This window comes from Myotis daubentonii, chromosome 11 (genome assembly GCF_963259705.1).
Source record: "Myotis daubentonii chromosome 11, mMyoDau2.1, whole genome shotgun sequence".
NCBI classification, from domain to species: domain Eukaryota; kingdom Metazoa; phylum Chordata; class Mammalia; order Chiroptera; family Vespertilionidae; genus Myotis; species Myotis daubentonii.
The window spans coordinates 17,640,698-17,667,515 of NC_081850.1; the positions used below are offsets into that span (position 1 = coordinate 17,640,698).

Genomic DNA, 26,818 nt, shown 5'->3' on the forward strand with positions numbered 1-26,818 from the left:
TATGGCTAACAGTACTTGTTACTGGGACCAGAATATAATGTTGGCTGGTACCTGTAGCTTGTATTGTTGTTAGTTTCCATCTCACATTATCGATATTCAAGTGTTTTCCTTAGAACCAGGTTGTAGGTTCCACTGCAAACAAAGTGGATGTTCTCTGGGGGACCTGAATTTGGGGCATCTGGTGTCCCGAGACGTTCCGCATCAGATCTCTGTCGGTGCGAAGATGTGGGGCTGTGCCTAGTGGCGGGAAACCTCTGCTGTCTTCCAGGCTGAGCACTCAGACAGCCAGACCTCCAGTTTGAGAAGGAAACCCATATCTGGGGGTCATATTAAGCAGCTCGGTGAGTTAACATCGATTTCAGTATTTCACTGGTAATTGGACAGTAAAGGAGTTACAGTAACTTTCTGAATCTCTGTTTTATAGGATGCTACCCATTCTTTAACCATTTTTTTTCTGGTAGGTTCTTACAGGTCATAGAAGCTAGTTTAAAAAATGCAGTAAAGTGGGTCTGTCTCTAATTAGTGTGGACTCTTTAGAAAAGCACCCGTGTCCGTTTTCTCTTACCCCCCTATGCCAGGTTTTCTTGTCATTGCCTTGAGCATCAGCTCTCAGCTGCAAGTGCTGCAGCAGAATTACTTGTGGAGTTTTTACTTAGGGAAGTTTCTCGACATACTGTGTATGGGCAAGTGAGAAAGGGGGCTTTACATTTTTTAAAACAATACAGGAGTCTGCTATTGGTCTGCCCACCCTCCCGTCCCCTCCTGCGAAGAACTTCTTTGAATACTGCCTCAGGACTTGGAGTCACCAGCCCTGGATTTGAGCTCTGCTTTTGTTCTCTCGGTCTAGTTTTTTCATTTATAAAATGAGGGTGATGGTACCAGGCTGCACAGTTATTGTGAAACATTTTGCTAGACATCTGGAGGTAGGACCTACTTGTGCTGACCTGTTACTTTCGGAGAGAGAGGAGGTCGAGACGATCCCGTGGTTTTCCCATCTTCCTTTTCCATAGTAAGTTGTATTTTAGAAACCTAGTTGGGGAGGAATGAAAAAACTACTTTTACTCTGAAGAAAGTCATAATATTTAGTCGGATAGTTAAAAAATTACAGTAGTTACCTGGTGTAATAGAGAGATGGATTTTGAAAAAAATCAATCCATCATGGTAATGCGATCTGTTTTGTGGTCATTAGTGTAAGGTTACCTTCTCCCACAGGAATGAGAAGTTTAATCCTTCCTGCTTAGGTTCCCTGGGTTGCTAATGAGTCTTGAAGTGACCTTCAGGTGAACAGCAGGAACGGCAAGGAAAAGCAGAGCACCTGCTTGGTCCTGGAGACAGACAATCCAGAAAAAGCTTCAGTTTCCACAAATTTTGTTAAATGACTCTAGAATCTCACAGGTTGCCGCTTGCTTTACCCAGACCACCCTGTTCTTATGCCTAGAAAGCTCTGACCTCGTCAAATCAATCAAGCACAGCAGCCCTTTGCGGAGATCCGCCACGGCCGATGGGCTGCCTAATCCAGCTGGGCCACACCCAACCAGTCTGTTTTCTGGAAATACCTTTGGATTGATTTTTACGGGCTTTGTTTTATTTTTACATTTTTGTATTTGCGGGTAATTTATATTCACATGTCCTTTACTTTTTAAGATACCTGGGAAATTGTCTTATTCAGAAACCAGGAACTTAACATTGGTGGGTGGTGAGGAGGAGAGTTCTCTAGGGAACCCAAATTCGCCCCAGAGTTTGAGGATTATCTATATTAAATCCTTCAAAAGAAGGGACTTCCAAAACGTGACTGTTTCTCAGGATCACTGAAGTAGGGTAGTTGATAAAGTTCAAGTTTCTGGGCCCCAATCAAGAATTATTATATGTGTTTATCTGCAGAATGAGGCCAAGGGAGTTTTATTTTAATACCACCACAGGTGAGTCTTACCAGGTGGGGGTCTGATGGGAGACCCATAGCAGACCTTAATGATTTGTGCTTGCATAGGTCTGGGGTTTCAAAAGAAATCTGTATGTAAATAAGATGTTTGCTTGTAGATTCTATCATAAACAATGTGGGATATTTAGGATTAACATATACTTTTAATAATATAATACTGGAATTACTTTAAAAATATACACTTATTCTCTCTCTTTCTCTTTCATACACACACACACAATTTGCTCATTTTCGGAGCATTTGAATGACGTTAAATACTTTTAGCATTACAAGTACATAAACATTTAATATTTGATTCTGAGAATGGGGAATTGACAGTATAGCTCTTTTGGCACCCATTTATTTAAAATGAGTAAAGAGATGAGTTGAATTACATGATTCAGGGTGGTTGTGAATCCTTAGATTATGGAAGTTGCTTTTACAATGCAATTAAAATTTGACTCATTTATAGGTTCCTAACTGCATGCTTCTCCCAGCCCTCCCCAGTATCTGGATATTTGAACTTTCTAGTCAGGGTTTGAACAAATCGGAATTTGCTCTATTATCTTAAGAACATCTCCACAGAACATATGATAAATATTTAAAGGAAAAAAATTAGTGTATGCTGCCTTAATTTATAAACCTTTTGACTTACAAGCTGAATTTAGTCCCAAAGTTATATGAAAGCCGTGTATAGTATTGCCAAGTGCTTAGCATGCCTCTGTTCTGCTCAGATTTGCAAAAATGGGTTAATAAGTCATCGTCACCAACTTGCAGGATTTTCTTTAGTTCTTCTTCATTAACCAGTGTCTTGGGGGAATTGTGAAATATGCATTGTCTGCAAACTACTCTGGCGCACAAAGTCAAATGAACTGTGAAGGTGAGGGCTGAAAACACCCCTCTCACCTCTGTGCTTTGTTCTCTGAGTATTAGAGAACATTGATTTACCAAGTGGCAAAGGGTCTCCTATTTGGCTGTTTAATTACAGCCAGTGAATGTTATTGATGCTATCACTCAGCAAGACCCAGGGAAAGGACATGGTGCCTGACCATTCAGTGCTCCCAGCAGTGTAATTAAATAGCACAGGACTGCCTTCTGAAGGTAAAGCGAGGTGCTCCCACACACCTGGGGCAGAGGAGCAACCAAGGCACTGCCCCTCTTTAAATTTCTGGAGGAGTTCTATGAATGACAATGAATGAATGATACGATCTCTTGATTATGTCCAGTGAAGGCTGGTGGTAAGTGTTTTCCTTAAAAACACTCATTTTTGTAAAATTGTCACAACTGCCATATAGAAGGCTTTAGGAATATAGTAATTACTTTCTGTTAAAACTGTTCGGGGGAATATACAGCTCAGGTGTCTAATAGGTATTTGGAGAATGAGGGATTGTCTCAAATGAGACTATTAGTCCTGCAAATCAGTTCATTTAGAAAAGCGTTCCCTGTGATTATTCTCTAATGTCTAATCATGTTGACAGAAAAATACCTTGGCAGGTTTGAAGTTATAAAACATGTAGTGATGTTGTAGGGGCCAGTAATGTACTAGTAATATTTTAAGGGCTATTCCTTTTAAATTACCTATTGAATAAATTTTTTATGACTTATGCCATATTTATAAAATATGTATAGGTAAAACTTTCTTTGTCTCTGGGAGGGCTTGTAATAACATTTTCATTATCCTTTTTTCTCTTGATCATACGATATATATTTCTTTTCCATATATTACACACACATATACACATCTCTTATCTCATACAAATTTTCATGCAGGCCTATTTGAGAGATGGGACATGCCAAAGACAATCCAAAGTATTTCCTGTAACTTCCCTGTTTCTTTTAAATAATAGATTTTTAATTGATTTCAGAGAGGAATGGGGAAGGAGAGAGAGATAGAAACATCAGTGATGAAAGAGAATCATTGATTGGCTGCCTCCTGCATGTCCCCCACTGGGGATCAAGTCTGCAACCCAGGCATCGACCTGTGACCTCCTGGTTCATAGGTTGACACTCAACCACTGAGCCACTGTGGCCAGGCTCCCCTGTTTTTTTTAATGGTATATGGTTTATACCAGTCAGGCTTACCAAGGACAGGCTACCCTTGAAAGAAAGTGAGTTGGTTTCCTAAATTTTTTTGTGCTTGTGTGTGTGTACACAAACACATAAGTGCACACACCAGATACTTGACAGCTGGGTCAAAACACTAAGTCTTGGCTATAACAGTTTACTTGTGATGCTCACATACCCCAGAGATGTGGGTTTGAGTCCAGACTACCACAAAAAAATTGGTAGTAATCTTTTTGCTAGTGGAGCGTCTTGCCTTCAATTTATAAAACAAACAACATCTGTGAAGCACGGTAAACCCCAAGGTCTGCCTGTGGTATAAGCAGGAGGTCTGCCTGTTGTACAAGCAGGAAGTCTGCCTGTTGTATAAACAGGGGGTCTGCCCATTGTATAAGCAGGAGGTCTGCCTGTTGTATAAGCAGGAAGTCTGCCTGTTGTATAAACAGGGGGTCTGCCCATTGTATAAGCAGGAGGTCTGCCTGTTGTACAAGCAGGAAGTCTGCCTGTTGTATAAACAGGGGGTCTGCCCATTGTATAAGCAAGAGGTCTGCCTGTTGTACAAGCAAGAGGTCTGCCTGTTGTACAAGCATGAGGTCTGCCTGTGTAAGCATGAGGTCTGCCTGTATAAGCATGAGGTCTGCTTGTATAAGCAGCATGCGTTGCAGACTGTTTAACATTTGCAACAGGTGTTTAAAGGGGGATTATACAAATAAAATGTCCTTTGTTTAAAAGAGAAAGATTGTTAGAAAGTTTCCTTGGGAAGTTTGAATACTATTTTAATATACATTAAAGATTTAGTGAAACTGGTTATCATCTTCAAGAGTTCCATCCCATTAGGGCCTTATATTCTATGGAACCATAACAAGAGCAATGGTTTGTCGCTTAGTTTTCAGGGAAGGTCATGTGCTCTAAAAGTTATTAATGTTCATCCCCTTCTCTCCCCCTCCTCAAATAAAGGACAAAAAAATTAAAGGTGATGTTAAAAACATTTAATTGTAAATAGTTTTCTAAGTCTGTACAATCATGGTTATTCCATCTGGGGTAGGGGATATCTGTGAGTAATTAAGTAAGTGCTGGATTCATTAAGCATTTTAAGTGCCTAGGATGTACCAGGCAGCTGTGCTAAAGTATGGCAAGATGTGGTCTGTTCCTTGGTGTCATTGTGCAGCTGGGGAGACAGCGCTGACTCACGTGCCCGTCATCTGAATGTGTAAGTGCATGAGTGCAGTGGATGGATCAGTCACTGGCTGTCGAGAGGCCTCTGCAGTGCTCTCGCAGGTGAGAGGGTTTTACACAACAGGGTTTATCAGGCAGAGGAAGAAGAAAGGTAGCACATGAAGGAATGTCTTGTCCAAAGGCGAAGACAGGCCTTTAAGTGACAAGTACTTTTTGGAAAAAACTTCCACCTGAAAACGATAAAGTGTGCTTATTTACCAAGTAAATAGCCTTCTACAAAAAAAAATGGTTGGTAGCAAAATTTGATTACACCTGGCCCCATAGTTTACATTTATACTTCTTAAGTGAAGACCTAACTTACGAGAACTACAGGGATGAATTTTGGGCAGATGAATTCATTTGTTTGTGGACACACCTGCCTCGTTCTGCAAAGATCCCTGGTGACCTGCGAGTCTCGGTTAAGGCATTTACAAATGGCAACACGACGGACATTTTCTATGGAGTGGTTAGTGTCCACACAGAGAAAGGATCATTATATTTTCATTACTGTGTGTGTAAGTAGGCCAAAGAAGACTTGGATAGCTGAGTGAACTTTGTAGCCAAGCAGTTTTTCTTTTAGCTATAGAACAAAAGGAAACTTATTGCAGATGGTATTTAAATGAGCTTTTTATTGCCACACTGATTTTGACTACTCTCCTCACCTGGCTTCTGATGGCACGCCTGTGTGCATATTGTACAGGTACATGACATACACACTTCTGTAGACTGTGACTGCCTTAGAAGAGCTTCACCTGACATTGAAGAGCTCCAGAATCTGCCCCAGGTCCCTACTCAGTGCTTTCATTGTCCTACAGAATTTTTTTTTTATTAAATATATTTTATTGATTTTTTACAGAGAGGAAGAGAGAGAGACACAGAGTCAGAAACATCGATGAGAGAGAAACATCGATCAGCTGCCTCCTGCACATCCCCCACCGGGGAAGCGCCCACAAGCCAGGCACATGCCCCTGACCAGAATCGAACCCGGGACCCCTCAGTCCACAAGCCGATGCTCTATCCACCGAGCCGAACTGGCTTCGGCGTCCTACAGAATGTTTATCTCCGCTGGGCTCTTCATCCTTAAATACACAGCATCCTAGTCTTCCCTCCTGCCTTGGCTCATCCTCTGCCTATTCCATGGTCATTGTTTACCAAGTTTTATTTGGCGCTTAAAAGGACTTAGTTTTCACTGCACAGGGCTTTTCTCTCCTGTTTGCGTTCTGCTCTCTGAGGGCAGGCATCTTGTCTTCAAGAAAAGTTAGGCTCCTAGGCTCCTCACAGAAAACAGGCTCCCCTAGGAATAAATCCTGAATGAGGAAGTTCCTCTGTATTGTTTATAAGAAATAGGAGAGACCTGCTCTGTATTCTCAAAGAGAGAAATATTCACAATTTTAGTGAAATTAAAAGTGCAACTCTCACTTCTTGGTAGGCGTTACTACTCATTGAAGATGTCAAATGAAGGATGTGTGAAGGACTTACCTGCTCCTTTTCCTTTTTTCTACAATAAATGAAGATGTAACTATTGTTATCCCTTTATGGGAGATTTTCTACGTAATGTCCATCTGCCCTTGTCTTTGTCCGTCAGTCTCTCTCTTTCATATATTTTCTCTCTCTGTCAAACCATAGATGAAGTTTGTGAAAGCCCTAGCATGTGTACCCACCGACATTGGCTTGTTGAGAACCTTTCCCCCCATACATTGCTAACCGGTACTAGTTGGCTTTATTCTTTTTATTTAATCCTTCCATGAGGGTATGTTTTTGGTGAATTTTAGAAAGAGAGGAAGAGATAGAGAGAGAGAGAGAGAGAGAGAGAGAGAGAGAGAGAGAGAGAGAGAAAGAGAGAGAAACACATCAGTGTGAGAATCATCCATTGGCCATTTCCTGTACGTGCCCTGACCAGGAATCAAACCCACAACCTTTTGGTGCAAGGGACGATGCTCCAGCCACCTGAGCCACCAGGCCATGGCGGTTTTTCTTAAACAGCTCCACTCTACTTTCACCAGGTAGTGTGTTGAAAGGACCCTTAAGAAGCTGTTACTGGAGAACGGCTTTCGAAGAAGTGGATGATACGTCTGTTTTTCTACCGGTATAGGCCAATTTAACTGTTGTATTGTTTCCAAGAGGCATAAAAAGCCAGGTAGTTTGGGCAAGTACTGCACCTTCTAATCATCTTGCCTGAGAGGTACTTCAGAAGCAGCCCCTGCAGGATGCCCTGGAATATATTTACTCGGCAGGTACTGGAGTGCCTACGTGGGGTGTGTGAGACGTATATATGTAAGAGTTAGTTACAACCCTGTAGGAGCTTAACGCCTGACAATATAACAGCATTGCTACCCCGGGAGGAGGCACTGAGGCAGCCTGCTGTCTGGCCGAGTAGAAGCCCAAACACATTGGATACTGAGTCCTGAGCCTTCCTTTCTTCCTCCAGCCTCTTATGCCCTCAGAGGGTATTTAATGGAAGTGTCTAGACAAGAATTTATAGGGCTACCTACTAGTCTAGCCGTCTTGGTGTTGGTTTATTCTCTGTGAAATCACGTTGCTTTGGGCACCGATCGCAGAGCCTTGTAGCCCATTCCACATTCAGAAACATACGTGTAGCCCTAACCTTAAATCAGGCGCAATTTGAAATCCCTTTGTTGTTTCTACCGCTGTCTCCCCAGAAAGTATCCTCTGTGTTTCATCCTGCTCCTCACTTTAGGGTCTAGCAGATCTCTACAAGAGAGAAGGAGGAAGTGGGAGGGTTTTGATTAGAGAAATAAAATTAAGTTGGCCTTTTGTACCAGCCTCATGCTTCATCCAGGCTTCAGGCTCTCACACACTCTCATCTGCCACTGTCTTACAAAATACAAGTAGTATTTAATAACATCATAATTATAAGTCATAATTACAGATTTGTATTACAAATTGTATTTTAATGTAATAATTAATATACATTCATTTTTATAACTGCCATGACTTTGGAAAACACCTTAGTTATTTCATCTTTGAACTGCTTTTCTGTTAAAGGGATGCCTCTTCCTTGTGTCAAGTTCTCCCCCTCTGTGTCTTCTTATCTGATCTAAGAGACAGTGGTATATTTGAGTTTTTTCTTTCATAAACTGGGATGCTGAAAATAATAGTTCATACACTTGTGAGGATCAGTTGAGGTAGTATATGTAACATACCCAGAATAGTGCCTGGCACACGGGAAGAACTTAATAAATGTCAGGGGCTGTCATTAGCTGTGCTGTTATGAGATTATACACATGAAATCATTACATTATGATTAAAACATTACTATGGTTCTCCGGCTCTGTGTTAATAGTTCTGTTACTCTGTTTAATCCTTATGCGGTCCCTGTGAGGTAAGGAGTATTAAACATCAAATTACAAATAAAGAAATGAAGGTTTCAAAGTACCAAAGGGAATTATCTCAGAGTTATGTAACTGGCAAGCAAGCAGCAGAGCCCAGATCTGGACCTAGCTCTGTGCGACTCCATGCCTTATGCTTTTACTCCTTGACTTTGCTCTAGTACAAGCATTAATTTCTGGCCACTACTTCATAGTACACTCTGTTGTAGCCAGAGCCTCACCAGTAATAATACATTTTCTTCTGCCTCCTATTCATGCTTAAAATTTTGAAAGATTATGTGCCCATATAAATAAAGGGTCATTTCTCATTTTTACTTATTTTTAATAGTTTTCTTTTAAAATTGATTTTAGAGAGAGAGGAAGGGAGAGGGATAGAGAGTTGGAAACATTGATCAGCTGCCTCTTGCTGGAACCTGCAACCCAGGCATGTGCCCTTATCGGAATCGAACTGGTGACCTCTTGGTTCATGGGTCAGTGCTTACCCACTGAGCCACACTAGCTGGGCTCATTTCTCATTGTTAATGTTAAAAGTAAGGGAGTCTGCTTTCTTAACCACTACTGACACTTCTAAGTCAGAGCAGATAAGAATGGACTCCACTGGTTACAGCTGGAACCTCATCTATTTTGTGTGTGTGCCACTTTAGTGTAATCGCTTCCTAAAATTTTAATGGGCTAAGTGATGGCTTTAAGTTTGGAAATGGAATATGGAATATTTTGATTGATAGATTCCTGCTTAGACCTTCGCATGACTAATCTACCACCACTGCGGTAGTGAATTTCATTTAACCGCCACCACTCCTTCCTCAGATGCCATATTCATACCATTGCTCTGCTTGTGTTTTATTCTTTGTTGAATTCTCACATGCAGAGGTCTTTAGGAATTTGGAAGGCATGTGTGGCTTCTCTGAGTTGCATTTCAAGAATATCTCTACCGTGGACTCCCTGTTGGCCTTTATCAGCCTGAGAACCCTTTTTGAACCCAGTGAGTGCAGCAGCCAACTAGAAGCAACAATAAAAGCACAGATAGGATCTGCCAACTACCACACTTCCATAAAAAATGAAGATGTCTGTCGAAGACAGCCTGTTTGGACCCTCATTTAATTGATACACATGGATGAGACGGTGTTCGGTAGCATTTAATAAATTCTGCTCAGCCTAGTTTTTCAGAGGCTGAGTTGAAGGTGTGTGAAAAAGGAAATCTAATTTGCCAAAGTCTCCAGTTTATGATTCGTTGCTTAGTACAAATCTTTCAACTAGAATACTTTTGATTTTCTGTGGCTATTCAGTAGGTTTAGTGTTGCTTTTAACAATGCCTTCTATAATCACTTATGACATTATTAAGCCTTCGCTTCGTCTTTAACTTGGATGCAAGAATCGGCTGCCTGGAAGTTTATTTCCTATGTTGCACTAAAGCTCCAACAATGATGTGAAGTCGGGCAGTCTCTCTCCTGTAAACCACTTGCTGTTTTCACTTTCCATTAAATGGCATCCAGTTAAAAAAATAAAATAAAATAAAAGCAGGCATGTTTGATACCTAAGAGATTCTCACTATTCTGGGTACTTTTTAATTTAATTGGTGTAAAACACTAGCTGTAGAATTCTTAGTTTGATTTTTCTCTCTTCAATCCTCCTCCCCACATCCCACCAATACTAGATTTTCTCAGGTACGCAAATAATTCTCAGGAATTACAAGAAATACAGTAACTGTTGTAATGGGATGACTCATTTTGATTTATTTCAGATGTATATAAGAAGATATTTAGCAAAGCTAAGGTTGTTACCTTCTTGAATCTCTCTCTTCTGGTATTTCCTTGTAAATGTCTGGTCATCTTCCCAATAACTCATTTTGCCAGAAAACTTGTGCGGTTTCAGACTGTTGCAGCCAATGGGTTAAAGGAAAACCCCCTGACAAAGGGTTAAGGTCGTTGAATCCCCCTTCCATGGTTTTGTTTGGTGTCTTGGGACACAACCAGGGAAGTGAGAGAGCAGAAAGCTTTGGGAAACATTGAAGGTTGTGTGTTTTTATATAGAAGACGTAACTTAGTGTCCTGAGCATAAAGGACTGAGACATTTGAAATTAATCTTAGAGCATTAGGGAGCCCCTGAGGGAACTGAAGCAGAGCATAGCGTGATCAGATGTATTCCTCGGTATCTGAGCTGCTCGCTTGAATGAACACAATCTTTGTGTAGACTTAAAGAATTCAACAAATCCAGTCTCAGTAACATTTGAGGTTCCATCTGTATTTCCCATTGATGTAGTTTTTCTAAATTTTGTGTCTTGAAATACCTATTAAAGGTAACTACCCCAATGTATACCTTCGCTAAGCCTTCCTTCGAGGTGTGATTATCCCTTTTAGCTCTAACACCTTTGCTGGAGCTGTTCTTTAGTTTCTGATGGACCTATTTCTGTTTGCTCTATTCTCTCAGGCTTACTCATCTGCAACCCTTTGTGAAACGTGTCTGTTTTTAAGTAAAACCTAATCTTGGCCTAGGCTACCTGTATATGCCTCAGTGTATGTTTGAATCCTGTTCCTGCTAGGGTTTTGTACTTAGAACAGTGGTTCTCAACCTTCTGGCCGTTTAAATACAGTTCCTCATGTTGTGACCCAACCATAAAATTATTTTCGTTGCTAGTTCATAACTGTAATGTTGCTACTGTTATGAGTCGTCATGTAAATATCTGATATGCAGGATGGTCTTAGGCGACCCCTGTGAAAGGGTCGTTCGACCGCCAAAGGGGCCGCGACCCACAGGTTGAGAACCGCTGACTTAGACGATCAGAGTACACATCCTTCTTTTGGGTGAATTTTGAGGGCTGTGGCCTGCGTTGAGGTGAGAGGCCACATTCTTCTGTGTATTTTACTTCTGGGCGCTTTTGGAGAGTCCGGTGTGGTCACCTGTCCATAGGCCTTGCTGTGGGCACAAGACCCTTGTTACTGAGCACCAGAGTCATGGCTGACCTTCATTTAGGGATAGAGTCATTTTTCAGAGTCCCACCAAGGCTCCATCTTTTATAAGAACAGCAATTAACTCTCCGTTTAAATGGCACAGCGATGGCGGACAGTGAGCACTCCCTCCGCGGGAGAGATTGAATGGAGCTTTAGAAGTGGCAAGTGTCTAATTTTCAGGATGTTTGTAGTCCTAGGTCAGTAATTGACAAGTGATGGGAGTTGTTCAGTGGTGATCTCACCAGTGGGAGATTTTTCAAATGCCCTTCGTTTAATGGAGAAGGAATTGCTTTGTTCACTTGTAGACCTTATCACCTTAATCTCTTGCATTAATGTCCATTGTCACTGATCTTTTCGCTGATGAGTCAGAGAAGCGGAGGCAGTTGTGTTTTTGGACAAAAGCATTTAAATGGACTTGTATTGAAAGTCATGTTCAGGGATTTTAAACTTTACTATGCACATTTAAAATACCAGTTATTTTCCATATTTCCATTCCTTTTAATTCTGTATGCTGTAATTGTGTCCTTTTTTTTTTTTTTTTAATCCTCACCTGAGGATATGTTTGTACTGATTTTTAGAGAGGAAGGAAGGAAGAGAGAGAGAGAAACATTGATATAAGAGAGAAACATCAATCTGTTGCCTCCTGTACTCACCTCGACCGGGATCGAACCTGCAACCTTTTGGTGTATGTGATGACGCTCCAACCAACTGAACCACCCAGCAAGGTGATTACCTTGGTTTTGATAACTCATTCTTCATATGCTTCCTTGAATGTTTAATGTATAATTAGTTTCAGTTGCTGATGAAGAAATGAGTTTTTAATTCTAAGAAATATACTGTGTTTTAAACTACTCTGTTTTTGAGACCTAATTACTTTGATACATCTATTTTTATCTCTATTTTGTCCAATCTGCTCTCATTGGTGAAGAACAAATGGAGAAACCATTGGCCAGAGTATTTATTTGCCTGGTACTTGTAACTGCCTCCCTCTCTCTTCCTTCATGTAACCTCAGTATTGCTTGTCTTTGTTTATTATATCACTTGGAAGGTTGTGGGAAATTCCTGCATCAGCCTGAGTTTTAAATTGCTGTCATTGGAGTAGATTGCTGTTCAGTGTAGTACTCCCTGTGTTATCTTTAAATATTTAAATTGCAGACTCTCTAGCTGCCTCTTAAATTAGATCCTTCACTTAGTAGTTTTGACATTTTCTAACCTTGCTTCTCAGGCATTAAATATTCACCTGTTTAAATGGCAGTGAAAATTTAAAATCCAAACCCATCTATTAATCCAGAGACTGTTGTTTGGAGAACAGCTTGCATTTGGTGAAGGAGGAGCTGTTTTGACCCCACTGGGAGTCAAAGGGAGCTGGAGGTTCATCCTACTGAAGTCTTTCTCATCCAGAACTCGCCACAAAACAAAACCATCTCTTGGGTCTTCTCCAAGGGAGTTTAGTCTTGAAGAACCACAAAGATAGACAACATTTTGAGGGTTAAGATAGCCCAAGAGTGGTTCTCTCCGTGGGTATTAAAAGCAAGGCACCAGTACATACTCCAGATCCACAGAAAACGTCAGAATAAGGAAGGTAGCTGACAGTTGCCAGATGCAAAATTTGATCTGGAAACTTATTTGAATCTTCAAAGGTGCAAGTCCTTATCCTACTGCTACTAGCCTTCTTCCTCCTTTGGTCTCAGTATAGTTTCTGTTTATCATCCTTCAAGGTGGAAGAAAGAGAAGAAGACGTATTTTCCTGGAGGGACGGTGTGGGTTATAGTGCTATCCTTGCTAGAGGGAGGGAAAGGGAGCGGCTTTGATCCCAGAAACAAGACGTGAGACACAGCATAGTGCAGGGGTCCTCAAACTTTTTAAACGGGGCCAGTTCACTGTCCCTCAGACCGTTGGAGGGCCGGACTATAGTTTAAAAAAAAACTATGAACAAATTCCTATGCACACTGCACATACCTTATTTTGAAGTAAAAAAAACAAAACGGGAACAAATACAATATTTGTATCTGCATGTGGCCCGCAGGCCGTAGTTTGAGGACCCCTGGCATAGTGGTCTGGGAAGGGGACAGTTGCCCTTACAAAATTTCGGGAAGTGGGCAGGGGTGGAGTGGGGTGGTGCGTTACTCATTTAATTACATTCTAAAAATAAGAAAGTAATAAAACTAATTCTAAAATTCTGATAACGATGTGCAGTTTCTCTAGTTAATTGCAATTGGTGGTCACTCATCCTTTTCCTGGAAAAAGTGACTTAAAGATATTAATGGAAAATGAAATGAAATAACTTTTGACTTAATCATAATTTCTAGTACCATCATGTTTTCTGCTCTGCTCATTTTCACTCTGTGAGTATTTAAGAAATAACCAAGGGGCATTTAATTTTTCTAAACTCTCAGAACAAGTGTGCCAAGCTAGTTACTATCATGTGGTATTGTGGCAGAGAAACCAGACAAGTAGGCAAGAACATGGGGTCAGAAGATCAGAATTGGAATCAAGAGTTGAACACGTGTGTATAACCTTAGTCATGATATTTGTCTTGTCGATACCTATTTCCCCAGCAATAAAATACTAATGTGTGCCCTATCCTACCTACCTCACAGGGTTGTTGTGAGGCACAAATAAAACACTGTATTTGAAAACGCTTTGCAAATGAAGTCTCAGAAGCCTCTAAGTGTAAGGGAAATGGGAATAGTGTTCGTTATCTCCACGAGTTTGCAAACAATTTCGTGCCTGTGGCAGTTGGAACCAGTTCATTGAGAAAGTTACTAAAAAATACTGTTTTGAGATTTGTTATTCTTGGAGCCTTTACAGTATGGCTGTGTGCTAAAAGGGTACCCAGGATTTGTGTTAATCAGGTATGATAAGACCTGCAGACGCAGAAATGTTTGTTATAAAGGAAGAAGTTTATACTCACAAATGTCTAGAAACAGACACAACATGCCATGTAGGGCCATGTGGGGAAGCACCAGGGGCAGTCAGGTGTCAGAGGGGAGAGGGCAGAGCCTCCCCGAACCTTCATTGGGGTTCTAGTGGAAAGAAAGTGTGAGGGAGGGTGTGGGTTATAGTGCTATCCTTGCTAGAGGGAGGGAAAGGGAGCAACTTTGATCCCAGAATAAGGTGAGTAAAGTTAGCATTAGATAGATGGAATAATTTGGAGAGCTCTGGGCTACAGGGTAGTTCCTAGTTGTCTAGTACCTGGCCCTGCAGTGACTTAGGGCAGGGGAAATATTGGTTTGGTGAGTTAGATAACGGAGATAGCAGTGTGGGCTCCGGATTGGTTGGTTTGTATATCAAAGTTGTGCTCACCAGGGGAGTCATTTACTATCTCTAGGAAGGGGCAGGCTCTTCAGGATCAAGGCCCTACATGTATCTAGAATACAGAAAATAAGACAATATAGTCACTACAGGTTGGGAATTAAGCAATGTGAACTGAAGGAAAAATAAAAGCAGATAACATAACTGACCCAAGTATGTTTTCAAAGCTTTTATATAAGCACTAAATATAAACCCGTTTTCCTAAATATATTTTAGGATAACTTTTAAAACACTCCGCCCACACTCCTCTGAAATGCACAAAGCAGTAAATGTCACTGCATGAGTAAATTTTCTGGAACACAGTAATGGGCTCAGGTTATTCCCAAGTCTAATAGTCTGGGTCTTTACCTACATTGTCAAGTGCACGTAGAGGTAAATAGTATTTGTAATATAGTCACCTAGGTTTTTAGGCTCTGTGCTCAGCATTTTATGTGCTTTCAAGATTATTTATTGAATTATTCCTAATAACCACATAAAGCCAGTACAATTATGTGGTAATGGACTTAAAGAATTTGTCCATCATGCCCTAACCGGTTTGGCTCAGTGGATAGAGCGTCAGCCTGCAGACTGAAGGGTCCCAGGTTTGATTCGGGTCAAGGGCATGTGCCTTGATTGCGGGCACATCCCCAGTAGGAGGTGTGCAGGAGGCAGCTGATTGATGTTTCTCTCTCATCGATGTTTCTAACTCTCTCCCTTCCTCTCTGTAAAAAATCAATAAAATATATTTTTAAAAAAAGAATTTGTCCGTCATGAACGGAACCTAGTTTTGAGGCCAGGCACATTGCTTAAAGAGCTGTCACCTTGACCTACTGTTACACTTTTCATGCCACGTTTGAGCTCATGGAGAGCCTGCCCACCTCTATTGCCTGCTTCATCAGCCATTGAAAGCCGCCCAGACTTTGAGAAGATGCTTTTACTCTGTTGCACATGGGAAGTAGCTCTTCATAAAGGGAACACTTCTTTCACATGATCTGGAGCAGACTGACTGCTGACTTGCTGAGAGCTCCCTGCCCCTGAAATAAAGCCCTGGAGACCATTAGATACCAGGGGAGTCCAAGCAGTGGGATTCTAGCTTACCCAGAGAATTGGGAGTTGTTCTTTACTCACTCACTGCATAGGAATACATTGGCTTTCTGTTTATATCTGTTTATCGCCGTCCCAAGACTAGAGGCCATTTCCGTTGCTTTGTTGATCACTTGGAATTTTCCTTCATTTCTTATTTGTCACTAACATTATAGTTCCCCAAGTCCATTGTCCTTAAGTTCATTGTTCTTAAGGGTTTAGGAACTCAGAAAAAAAGAGCAGCCTGTGAGTAGTTATTTAGCTTCTCCCTTTGGCCTGGAGGACAGGACAGTGCTAATATAGCCGTTGGGACAACAGGTGTTAAGTTAATAAGCAAACTTTGAATAAACGATAAGAGTTTTAAATGTTCACACTATTAGGATCGGGATAAAATATAGCAAGACCTTTTATAAAGTAGTATTAAACCTGGCTTGCTTTTTAAACCTCCTGGGAAATTTAAAAAAAAGTTATTACACAAAGAGCTATGAGCAGAATTTAAACCATGGAGAAAATATTTCATATCAAAACTGTTTAAATTGAAAAGTTGTTTTTTTTTTAAAAAAAGCAATGAAGTAGATTAAAAGTGGATACTAATGGATGAAATGAGTAGGCAGAAGTTATCATAACACGGTACCCCGTAAGTCAGTCCTGAATTAGACCCATTTGCCTTTGTCATGAACAATCTGGAAAAGGGGATATATTGTGAAGTTTTTATCATTGCAGGTAGTCTAAACGTGCTTACACTTAAAACCAAAGAGATTGTGATCAGGAATAGTACATAAGACTCAGCGATCTAAAACTTGGCAGAGATAGCTTATAGGCAGAGAGCAGTCAGTTACAATTTGGGCAAAGTCTAGATGACTTGATGAACTGTCCCTTAAATGCTGTGGTCCAGTAAGCTACTGTGGACCTATCGGATCAATGGGGTATTACATTGGCTTTCCTCAGCAAATATTTTAGCATCTACCATGTGCCAAGAGATTGAGGATACAATGATAAGAGAGAAGAGAGACAGCTGTAGTTCCTTCCTACGTGAACTTATGTAAAGAATGTTGATTATAAACAACCTGGACTCATTTTCTCTTCCATCCTAGTAGGATTTGGGGGTACTATATGTCAAAGATAGGAAGCTTTTTGAAAGGGTACAGAAAATTGCAGGTAAAGTCAATAAACAGATTTCAGATCTTTGAAATCAAGATTAGAAAGACTTGTGAGCAAGACAACAATAGACAGAATGATAGGCGAAACAGCTCAATCCCATATTTAAATCTGGGAATTTAGAGGTGATAAAGTTATTTTGGAGTAATCAAAGGGGCATATTTAATGATAACAGGGTAAATTGTTTAGAAATGTGGCACCATCTCTCCTGGAGATGGGAGAATTGAAAACAGGTTACAATAATATCAGATGACTTTAGAGTCCTGAAGCTTAATCATTAGATTGAGCCAAAATCCCTACTTTAGGGGTTGGCCCCACTGAGAACAATCTGTTAAGCACAAATAGCCCTGTGCTGTGTGCATCACTGGTCTGTTTTGAAACTTACAAATCTAGGGGGAAATATTCTCTCCACCCAGGGGGGGATGGCATTTCCCATTTGTTTAGAATTTCTCCAGCACTGAGTGAAACAGGCAATGCTGGGCTTGCTTTAACTTCACTGTTGTTTGTACGGTCCTTACGGACAAACCACTCACTAACTTGAGGCCGCCTTTGAGGTTCCGCAGGGAGGTACTTGAGTTTGCATGTATATCTGATGCCGTTCCCCCTTTCCAGGTTTCCTATGCTCGCCCAAGTTCAGCTTCTATCAGAGATGCAAATTTGTACGTCAGTGGACTCCCGAAGACGATGACTCAGAAGGAGTTGGAACAGCTTTTTTCACAATACGGACGCATTATTACTTCTCGCATCCTAGTTGACCAGGTCACTGGTAAGTAGGCAGCCGCCCCGGGGAATCTTCCACACTTTCTGCCTGGCCGATTGTGAAATGTGCTGCCTTCCCACACAGCAGTCTCGCCTCTGGAACACATCGAAGGTATATGTATGTGGGCCAGAAAATGCAATTTTCTGCTGGGATTGTTCATAAATATGCATGGATAAAAATAGGTAGTGGAGTGGAGAGTGAGTGAGCTTGAGTCATTGCCACCCCGAAGGTGCAGGTTTGAAGCCTGTTTCATGGCTTGTAATAAATTTACAGATGCTGTCATCTTCATTTCCAAGCTGCTGCGGGAGAGAAGCCCCCGTCCTCCTTACAAAGTACTAATAAGCAATTTCATTTTTGTGAAACGCGTAGTTCAGTGCAGCAACATGCAGCCAGTTCTCCAAGGGCAGGTTACGCTACAGCAACGCTGGCAGGTGCTGTTCAGGCTGATTTCCAGGCCCGTGCTGTGTTGTGTCGGCACGTGTAAGAGTTGGAAATTTTGAACGTTAAGCATTTATTTTATGCCTGATGTTAACTTTCAGCCAGACTGAAATTAGAAGACTGGTATGTTTATTAAAACGTTTGTATGCCAGGGAGCTCTTCTGGAAAGCTTTTAGTTAAAACCCAGCAATATAGATTTGATCATGGATTTTAAAAATAAAGTACAGGTATATTTTCCTATTACAAGTGCAGTACTTATTCTATTTAAAACATATTGAAAATAGAGAAATATGGCAGGAGGGGAAAATCACCTGTAGTGCCATAGACTCAAGCACTCACATTAAGATTTTGTGGGTTTTTAACATGAAAATAGCAGGCTTTCCTCTTTTGTTTCTTTGTGTTTCTTCTTTCTCTCTCCCCTCTTTCATTCTCCCTCTTCTTTTTCTCTCTCCCTTTCCTTCTCTCTGTCTCCCTCTCTTATACTGACAGTACCACAAGAGATGCATTGTGTACCAGAGTATCATATTTTGTTTTTTAAAAGAGGCGGATTAACCACAGAATTAAATCAGGCCGAGTGTTTAATTCTTCAAGGGAAGACCAATTAGTTGATCTGAATTTGATCAGAAGCCACCCATGTTATGCTCCCCTGTGCTTTAATTAGACTCACAGGAGGCTAAGCACCACACGTAAGAAGAGCTTTGTGTGTAGAGCAGTCACTCCCATCGCATACATGCTTGGGAGGATGACCCATAGGTTTTGCAGTGAATTGTGAGGAGGTGTCACCTGTATTACAGAAGGGCCTTGTCTGAACTGCAAGTCCGTCCTGAGTACTTAGGCTGACAGGTGGACCTACCCTGCCACCTGGTTTAGGCAGCGATTCTCAGGTGTGGTCCTGCACCCGCATCTCCTGGGACATTGTTAGAAACACAAAGTCCTGGCCGCCCCACCCAAAACCTAATGAATGAAACTGTGAGGGTGGGCTTGGTGCCTGCTCAGCTGTGAGGACTCCTGGGTTAGATGACAGGCTGTGTAGAGGCCATTTCAATGCTAATCTGATGCTTTCTTCATGGAATAGTTAAGCCCCAGGGGTTACTCATTCCTAATAGGAGCAAGTAGATAACTAAAAGAATATATTCCCTGTCTTTCACCATTTCATCTTTATACGTATGGCTTTCAGGGCAAAAATTACTCATTTTACCTGACATGAAAAACCCTGCAGTTTTGTTACTCACCCATCAGGTGGTAATAATGTGCAGCAGATATACCTAAAATAGGGAAGGGAAAGTGACAGGGGCTGTCTGAGGTAAGCATATTGGGAAAAAAAACAAAACAAAACACCTTATCTACCTTAGAATGAAATTCTAAGCCATTGACCGTACACAGTACTAATTGTAAAGCAAGGAGACCTGCATGCGTTTTCAGTTTCCCTAAATCAGGATGGTGTAGTCTGTTTTCTCAGCCCATCTTTCTCAGGAACCTCTCATTCTTTTCTTCGATGACATTCTCTGAATCATCTAGACGTTTCTAGCTACTAGTTCCAAGCTGGTACTGCTGGTACCCATTTGCTCGCCAAGAAAGTGTTTCTTTCTCTGCAACTGCTCATCTCAGGATGGCCAGCCACGGCCGCCCCCACTGGCCTGTTTAGCTAATTAAATGGAATGAGTTGGGCTTCCCTCTCCCATTTCTCAGAAGCTGGGCAGGTATTAGGTCATCCCTCCGCTTTCCCATTCTCATCTCTCCACGTGGGGACAGCGGGAGGCAGGGAACGGTGTCCCGTGCTCGGGAGTAATGTTGCTAAAGCCAGGCGCTTTGAGGCTTCCCTTCTGTTTTACTTATTTTTAAAACCCCTTTCACCTCTGAATATAAAGTACAGCTCGGCTGAAGCAGCGGAGAAGCCTCGGGGAACCCGGAAAGCCTCTTCAGACATTTTCCTTAAAGGACCGGTATCCTTGTATTATATTATTAAGTTGAATTACATTTAAAAATTTAGCCGAAGTAAATCTTTCTACCGCTGTGCATGTATTTTTAGCACAGCTTTTAAGCATTTTTAGCAAATGCCTGGCTCTGTTCTCCTTGTTACAAGAAATGGAGCTACCGTGTCCGTCATTACTGTTTGTCCAGCAGCATAATTGGGAAAATGAAACTCGGGCATGCAGCTGACATTATTAAAGAGAGTGTATTGGAGGGAGAGAAAATGTGGGCGTACAATGTGCTCCCTCTTCTTGGTAGCTCATTGGGAGGTCTGTGGTAATGGGTGTTCAAATTGTATAGGTGGCTTCACGCATTAAAAAACACAAATTTGTGATTCTAGACTCAGTTACTACTAAGTTACGGCAAACAAAGTCTCCTCTGATTTTGTGGCAGATGTAACGTGGGGGTGAAAACACATTCTTGAGAAGGGAAAATTAATTTATCCTTTTCTTCTTTCCCTCCTCTCTCTCTCCCAAATCCTTACCCAAATCTACCGTAGGCATATCAAGGGGTGTAGGGTTTATTCGATTTGACAAGCGGATTGAGGCAGAAGAAGCTATCAAAGGCCTAAACGGCCAGAAACCGCCTGGTGCCACAGAGCCAATCACTGTAAAGTTTGCTAATAATCCAAGCCAAAAAACCAATCAGGCCATCCTTTCCCAGCTGTACCAGTCTCCAAACAGAAGGTACCCGGGACCATTAGCTCAGCAGGCACAGCGTTTTAGGTAAGTCTGGTCTGGTTCTTATGCCCGGCTACTCCACTCCGAACGCGCAGCTTCACTGTCCAACACTTGTCTTACCGGGACCTCTGGTTTGCTGTTATTGTTACTGCTGCTTTCCTCCTTCTCCCTTAGGGCCCAGAGAAAACCTACTTGGGGAATATTGTCTTTTGCTAGCATTGCAGGCGGGGACAAAAGGACAGTAACCTACAGCAGTGAACCTCAGTGGGTCAGGGGATAGGAGGGTGGGTGGTGTCCCCATCAGGGGACACTGGGCAGGGTTGGCGAAACTTGGGTGGAGGGTGCTGCTGGCATCTAGTGGGTAGAGGCCGGGGATGCAGCTGAACATCTCGTAATGTACACACAGCCCCCAACACCACAGGTTATCCCAGCCGCCAACATCAGCAGTGCCGACATTGAGGAACCCTGACCTGCACAATACTGGGTTCTTCTTAACTGTTTCCAGTGCTTTTGATTTCCCCTTTTTTTTTTTTCTCCTTGATAACATATTTTTTCCCCCCTGTTTCTGTTTTTAGGTCAAGATATTTCAGTTACTTTGGTTTATAATAGTTGCACCACTAAGGATATATAACCTATTTGACTACATTAAGTTTCTACAAATGGGTCCCTCTACCCTCTTTAAATTTGTGTAGGGGCTCGCAAACCTTCACTGTAAAGGGCCAGATAGGAAATATTTTAGACTCCGTAGGTCATGGTCTCTGTTGCATATATGTCTTTAAAAAAACAACAACAACAAAACACAACTCTTTAAAAATGTATTTGCCTCCTGGACTCCCCTGAAACATACGCTCTCTGGACTTGGCCTGTGGGTGGTACTTTGCAGACCCCTGTATACGTCCATCGAATGCTCATGCATCTTTCGCAGAGAAGATAGCCTGTCTTATAGATAAGTATAAATTTTGCAACTTTTTTTTTTAATATTTTTTTTAAAATGTATTTTATTGATTTTCCACAGAGAGGAAGGGAGAGAGATAGAGAGTTAGAAACATCGATGAGAGAGAAACATCGATCAGCTGCCTCCTGCACATCTCCCACTGGGGATATGCGCGCAACCCAGGTACATGCCCTTGACCGGAATCGAACCCGGGACCCTTCAGTCCGCAGGCCGACGCTCTATCCTCTGAGCCAGACCGGTTTCGGCAATGTTGCAACTTTTGAAGTTCTATTCTAATCCTGAGGTAACAACCAAACCACGAGTCATTTAGAAAACCTCCCTAACTTGCATGTGCGAAGAACAGTAACTTTAAGATGTTAAACAGAGCTCACAAGGCACAGTCACTCAGTTTTTATTTTCCAGAACAGTTTTTAATATCCTTTGTGACCATATGGTGTACTGCAGCCACAATGCCACCTAACCCCCTGCTAATTTTATTTATTTTTTAATCACAAGTGTATACCAATTCCTTGCTGGGGCAGAATAGTTAGTTATCAAAGGTATTGTCACAAATGTAACTTAATAAGGAGTTACGTGATTTTAAGCTTAAATCACATGCATTTTTTTCATTGAGGTATTTAAAGTGCTGAAAAGAAAGTGGGGAAAAAAATCAGTCAAATATCTCCCTTTAAAAATAACAGTTATGTCACCCGAGGCCTGAGAAAGAAATTGCTATAAACACTGTGTTCATTTCCTACTGAGGGTGGCTTTGCTGTGGGAGAAGAGGGGATACATGGAAACGGCTCTGTTTGGAACTGGGTGGATGGGTACCAGTGGATTGAGCCCTGTGTTCACTTTGGGCTTTAACTTTATGAGGTTAAAAAAAAAAAAAAGTGTCGGTAGAAGGGAAACACTGCCCCCTCTGGCTGAGGTGGGTGGTATGGAGATGGGCTGGAGGGAGGCAGCGTGGGGCTGCTTGATGCTGCCCTTGGGGAGAAAGATCCTACAAAGCCTCCCGTTCTTGCTTTTTTTAGCTAGGCCTGTAGGATTCCTCTGTGGCATCTTAAGTGAAGAATAGCTTTCTGTAAATTTAGCACAGGCGAGCTTGCAGGAATTCTGGAGGTGTTTCCTAAGCAGGCCAGCTAGTGAACGCCAGAGCTCCTTGGGGCTCGGCAGGGAAAGGCAGGTTCTTGGAACTTGTGGATCTTTAACGCTGTGAAAGCATAAGAGGTTTGACAGTAGGAAGCGGTATTCGTTTAAATTGTTATTTTTGGTGTTTCCAGTTTAAGCTCTGGTTGTTGTTTTATGGTCATTACTTAGTAAAACTGAGTTTTTGGAATCAAGATTGACTCCTGAGGAAGATTGGGCAAAAGGACTGAAGTGACAGGATCTTCAGGAGTGTCTCCCTGATGGTTGAAATGGCAAGGCATGTTGGTGACTCAGATGTGAGGCTGTTGATAACCACTGTATCTGCTCTCACCTTGACCAAGTCCCTCTGCCTGCAAGCTCTCTGCTTTTTATTTGCAGTTGGGTAAAGTGTTACAAGATGTTCCCATGGCCAAATGTAATACCTTTTAAAATACCTTGTGCCTATTATGTGCTTTTACCTTTTAGCTCCATATGTTATTAACTTGGAAATTTCTTTCTTTCCTTAACTCATATAAACATTTGTTTCAGGGGTGAGTGGGTGAGGGAATGAGTTGTCTGTTGTAAGGGAAATTTGGTTTCAGAAAATAGGGCAGAATCTTAACTGTCATTTCATATTCCTAACTCTTGTCTCCATCACTCCACTTCCCATTCCTCCCCATATCTCTGTCCAGATGGTAAGTTCTGAACTCGTCTTTGAGCTCAATGAAGGTGTGTGTCTAGATTGAGTGTTGGGAGAACTGTGAGAGCCTTTATTGCTAGAGTTCAAGTTTAACCTGATGTGTGTTTGGTTGCTTTGTTGTTGTTGTTAATTATCATCTGAGGATATTTTTTTCCATTGATTCCTGGTCAGGACACATGCTTGGGTTGCTGGTTTGATCCCCAGTAGAGGGCGTGCAGGAGGCAGACGATTGATGAAGTTTTGCTGTAATCAGTGTTTTTCTCTATTCCTTTCCCTTCCTCTCTCTCTAAAAAAATCTCTCTCTCTCTCTCTCTCTCTCTCTCTCTCTCTCTCTCTCTATATATATATATATATATATATATATATATGTATATATATATATATATATATATATATACTTTAAAGTGGGCTTGTGAAGTTTATGACTCACTTAACCCACATGAATCATTAGAAAGAGAATTAACATAAGCACTGCTGATCTAAATTGCTTATTTAATTGACTATAGTTTTCAAAATAAAACCATTCTTACTTATTTGGATGGATAGTGTAATTTAAGCCCCTTAAGTATATTCTTGGGACATGGTATCTGAATTAAACTCCCAGCCAGATTTTTTTCATCTCTCTCCATGTGGAGCAGCTTTAATTTTATTGAGTGTGATCTAGTCTAATGGCCTGTGTGCCAGCTCCGATAAGCCTTTATGCATTTTTCAGGGAGCCTTTCAAATCAGCCCTTGAGTTGCATTGAAGGCACATGCTGGTTGCACTATCAGAATTTCCTTTTGGGAGAAACTGGTTTCAGTTCTCCTGAGTGATTATTTTCTCTCTTAGAAAACAGATGATACCCCCTAATTGGATAAGGGGTAAGTTGGTGATCTTGTGGTTCAACATCAAAGCAGGTCTCAGTCAGTGCTTTGGAGCACTTTTGAGAACCAATATTTTTATGGTCCAGAGTTTTATTTTCTTATTCATTGGAAGTAATCTCGCTTTATATTCTTACTTGACTTGAGTCAACTTCGAATTTTCTCTTTTACTTGCATGTGGATCGTAGTGCGCCCTAGGTTTACTCCCATAGTGTGGTAGCTAAATTTATTGGAAGCTAGGCAGGTACCTTCTTTTCATTCTTTACTTATCAACACCGAGCTTGGAAATGGGAATGTTCTCCCTAATATTTGGTTCTATTCGAAGTATTACCTAGTTATAGGCTGAATTGTATTCTTATTAATAGAAAAGTGTTTGTACTTGTGTCCACAGTATATATTTTTCCATAAACTATAGGCACCTGGGCTTGTACTATTGCATTCATTCACTCAGAAACCCTGATCAGACATAGAAGATTAAGATAGGCCAAAAATGAAATAAACATATCAAATGTCTTGCTAATTATGCCGACGGGCTTTCTATTTCACTTACCAATATCTTAATGGATAATATATACCTTTTTAAAGCAAGAGTCACAAAATTATCTTCATAATTTCAAACTTCTGGTCTGACTTCAGGTGCGACATGGATTGTCTTGTGTCTGACCTCCTGATGCAGTTGAAGAAATAACCAGCCCTTCCTTCCTTTCCTTCCTTATGACGTGGGTGTCCCTTACTGTTGTCACCCTCACTCTGATCGTGATGATGATGGTGGTTTTCGCAGGAATCTTTTTGAAGCTACCTATTCTTTGAGGATTATTTTCATTAAAGCTAGGTTTACATATCTAATCCTCCAAATCCATTTAATGAGTTATTTGTAAAGTGAACTATATCCAGTCTGAAGGGCAGGTGAGAGAGAGTGGCCCTGTCCCTCTGAGGACTGCTCCGTCTTCCCTCAGGAAAACATGTGATGCACGGGCAATAAGTGAGGGTACGGGGTGCAGTGCACTGATTAAATGTGAGTGAAGAATACATTTTTTAAAGTTTAAAAATACATACTTGATAGATGCTTGAGTATTAACTTGCCACACTGCACTACATCATCCCACATAGCCCCTGCATCATTCTGGAGGCTACTTACTAACTTGGTCTCCACTAAACATCGGCTTCCATTTTTAAATGACCTCCCAGAGAAGATGTGTAATCTGGTGTAGAGTGAGGGGGAGGGGTGTCCTTGTGTCTTAGCTAACTGTAAACAAGGCCATTTCAAGAGAACATGATGTGGCCTGTGCCATGATCACTTATAACTGTCTAGTTTATAGTTTGCCGGCTGCTGCAGGACTTGGGGGTGTGTGGTACCCATGTGGAACCGCCCCCCCCCCCCCCGCCTTCTCCCAGCTCTCATGAGAAACATGGGTGTTTGTTATTGAGAGAGAAGAGAGACCTGCTAGGCCCACCTGCTCCCAGGTAGGAGTTCTCAGCATCACCTAGGGCAGTGATGACGAACCTATGACACGCGTGTCAGAGGTGACACGCGAACTCATTTTTTTGGTTGATTTTTCTTTGTTAAATGGCATTTAAATATATAAAATAAATATCAAAAATATAAGTCTTTGTTTTACTATGGTTGCAAAGATCAAAAAATTTCTATATGTGACACAGCACCAGAGTTAAGTTAGGGTTTTTCAAAATGCTGTCACGCCGAGCTCAAAAGGTTCGCCATCACTGACCTAGGTCCGGTTTCTTAAGTCCAATGCTCCTCCCTGCACACCTTGTTGATGTGGGAGAGGGGAGGGGAGAAGGAGAGGTAGAGGCAGATAAATTGGTTTAAGTTCCAAAGAACTAAATTTCTCAAGTGGGCACTGAGTAAAGAAATCACTGAGAGCCCTAGCCAGGTTTGCTCAGTGGGTAGAGCATCAGCCCACAGATTGAAGGGTCCCGGGTTCGATTCCAGTCAAGGGCAGTGTACCTGGATTGCAGGTCCATCCCCAGCCCTGGTCAGGGCGTGTGCTGGAGGCAACCAATTGATGGGTCACTCTCAGATCCATGTTTCTCTCTCCTTGCCTCTCTCCCTTCATTCCACTCTAAAAATCAATGGGAAAATATCCTTGGGTGAGATTTAGAAAAAAAATCAGTGGAGGCCCTGGTATCACAAAGGATTTCACAGGTTGGACAAATGTGAGACCCACTGAGAGGGCCCTCAGAGATCCTAGTCTAAAAGCCCTAGTCCTCCCTCCTCCCTGGAGATTCCTGCGGTGGAGATTGGGGAATGAATTCTCTCTCCCTTAACGCACGTCATTCACTTGGGTTTCCACCCTGTCT

General features: G+C 41.6%; 1 protein-coding gene across 3 annotated transcripts in view; it reads left to right on the forward strand.

The window, feature by feature from the left end:
• Window positions 1–26,818, forward strand: part of ELAVL2 (ELAV like RNA binding protein 2) — a 140,365-nt gene that overhangs the window by 108,641 nt on the left and 4,906 nt on the right. For all 3 annotated transcript variants that reach the window (XM_059656526.1, XM_059656527.1, XM_059656528.1), the window contains 2 exons: window positions 17,640–17,793; window positions 20,696–20,921. In XM_059656526.1, the coding sequence (XP_059512509.1) occupies window positions 17,640–17,793; window positions 20,696–20,921 (380 nt within the window). The remainder of the gene's footprint in view (window positions 1–17,639; window positions 17,794–20,695; window positions 20,922–26,818) is intronic.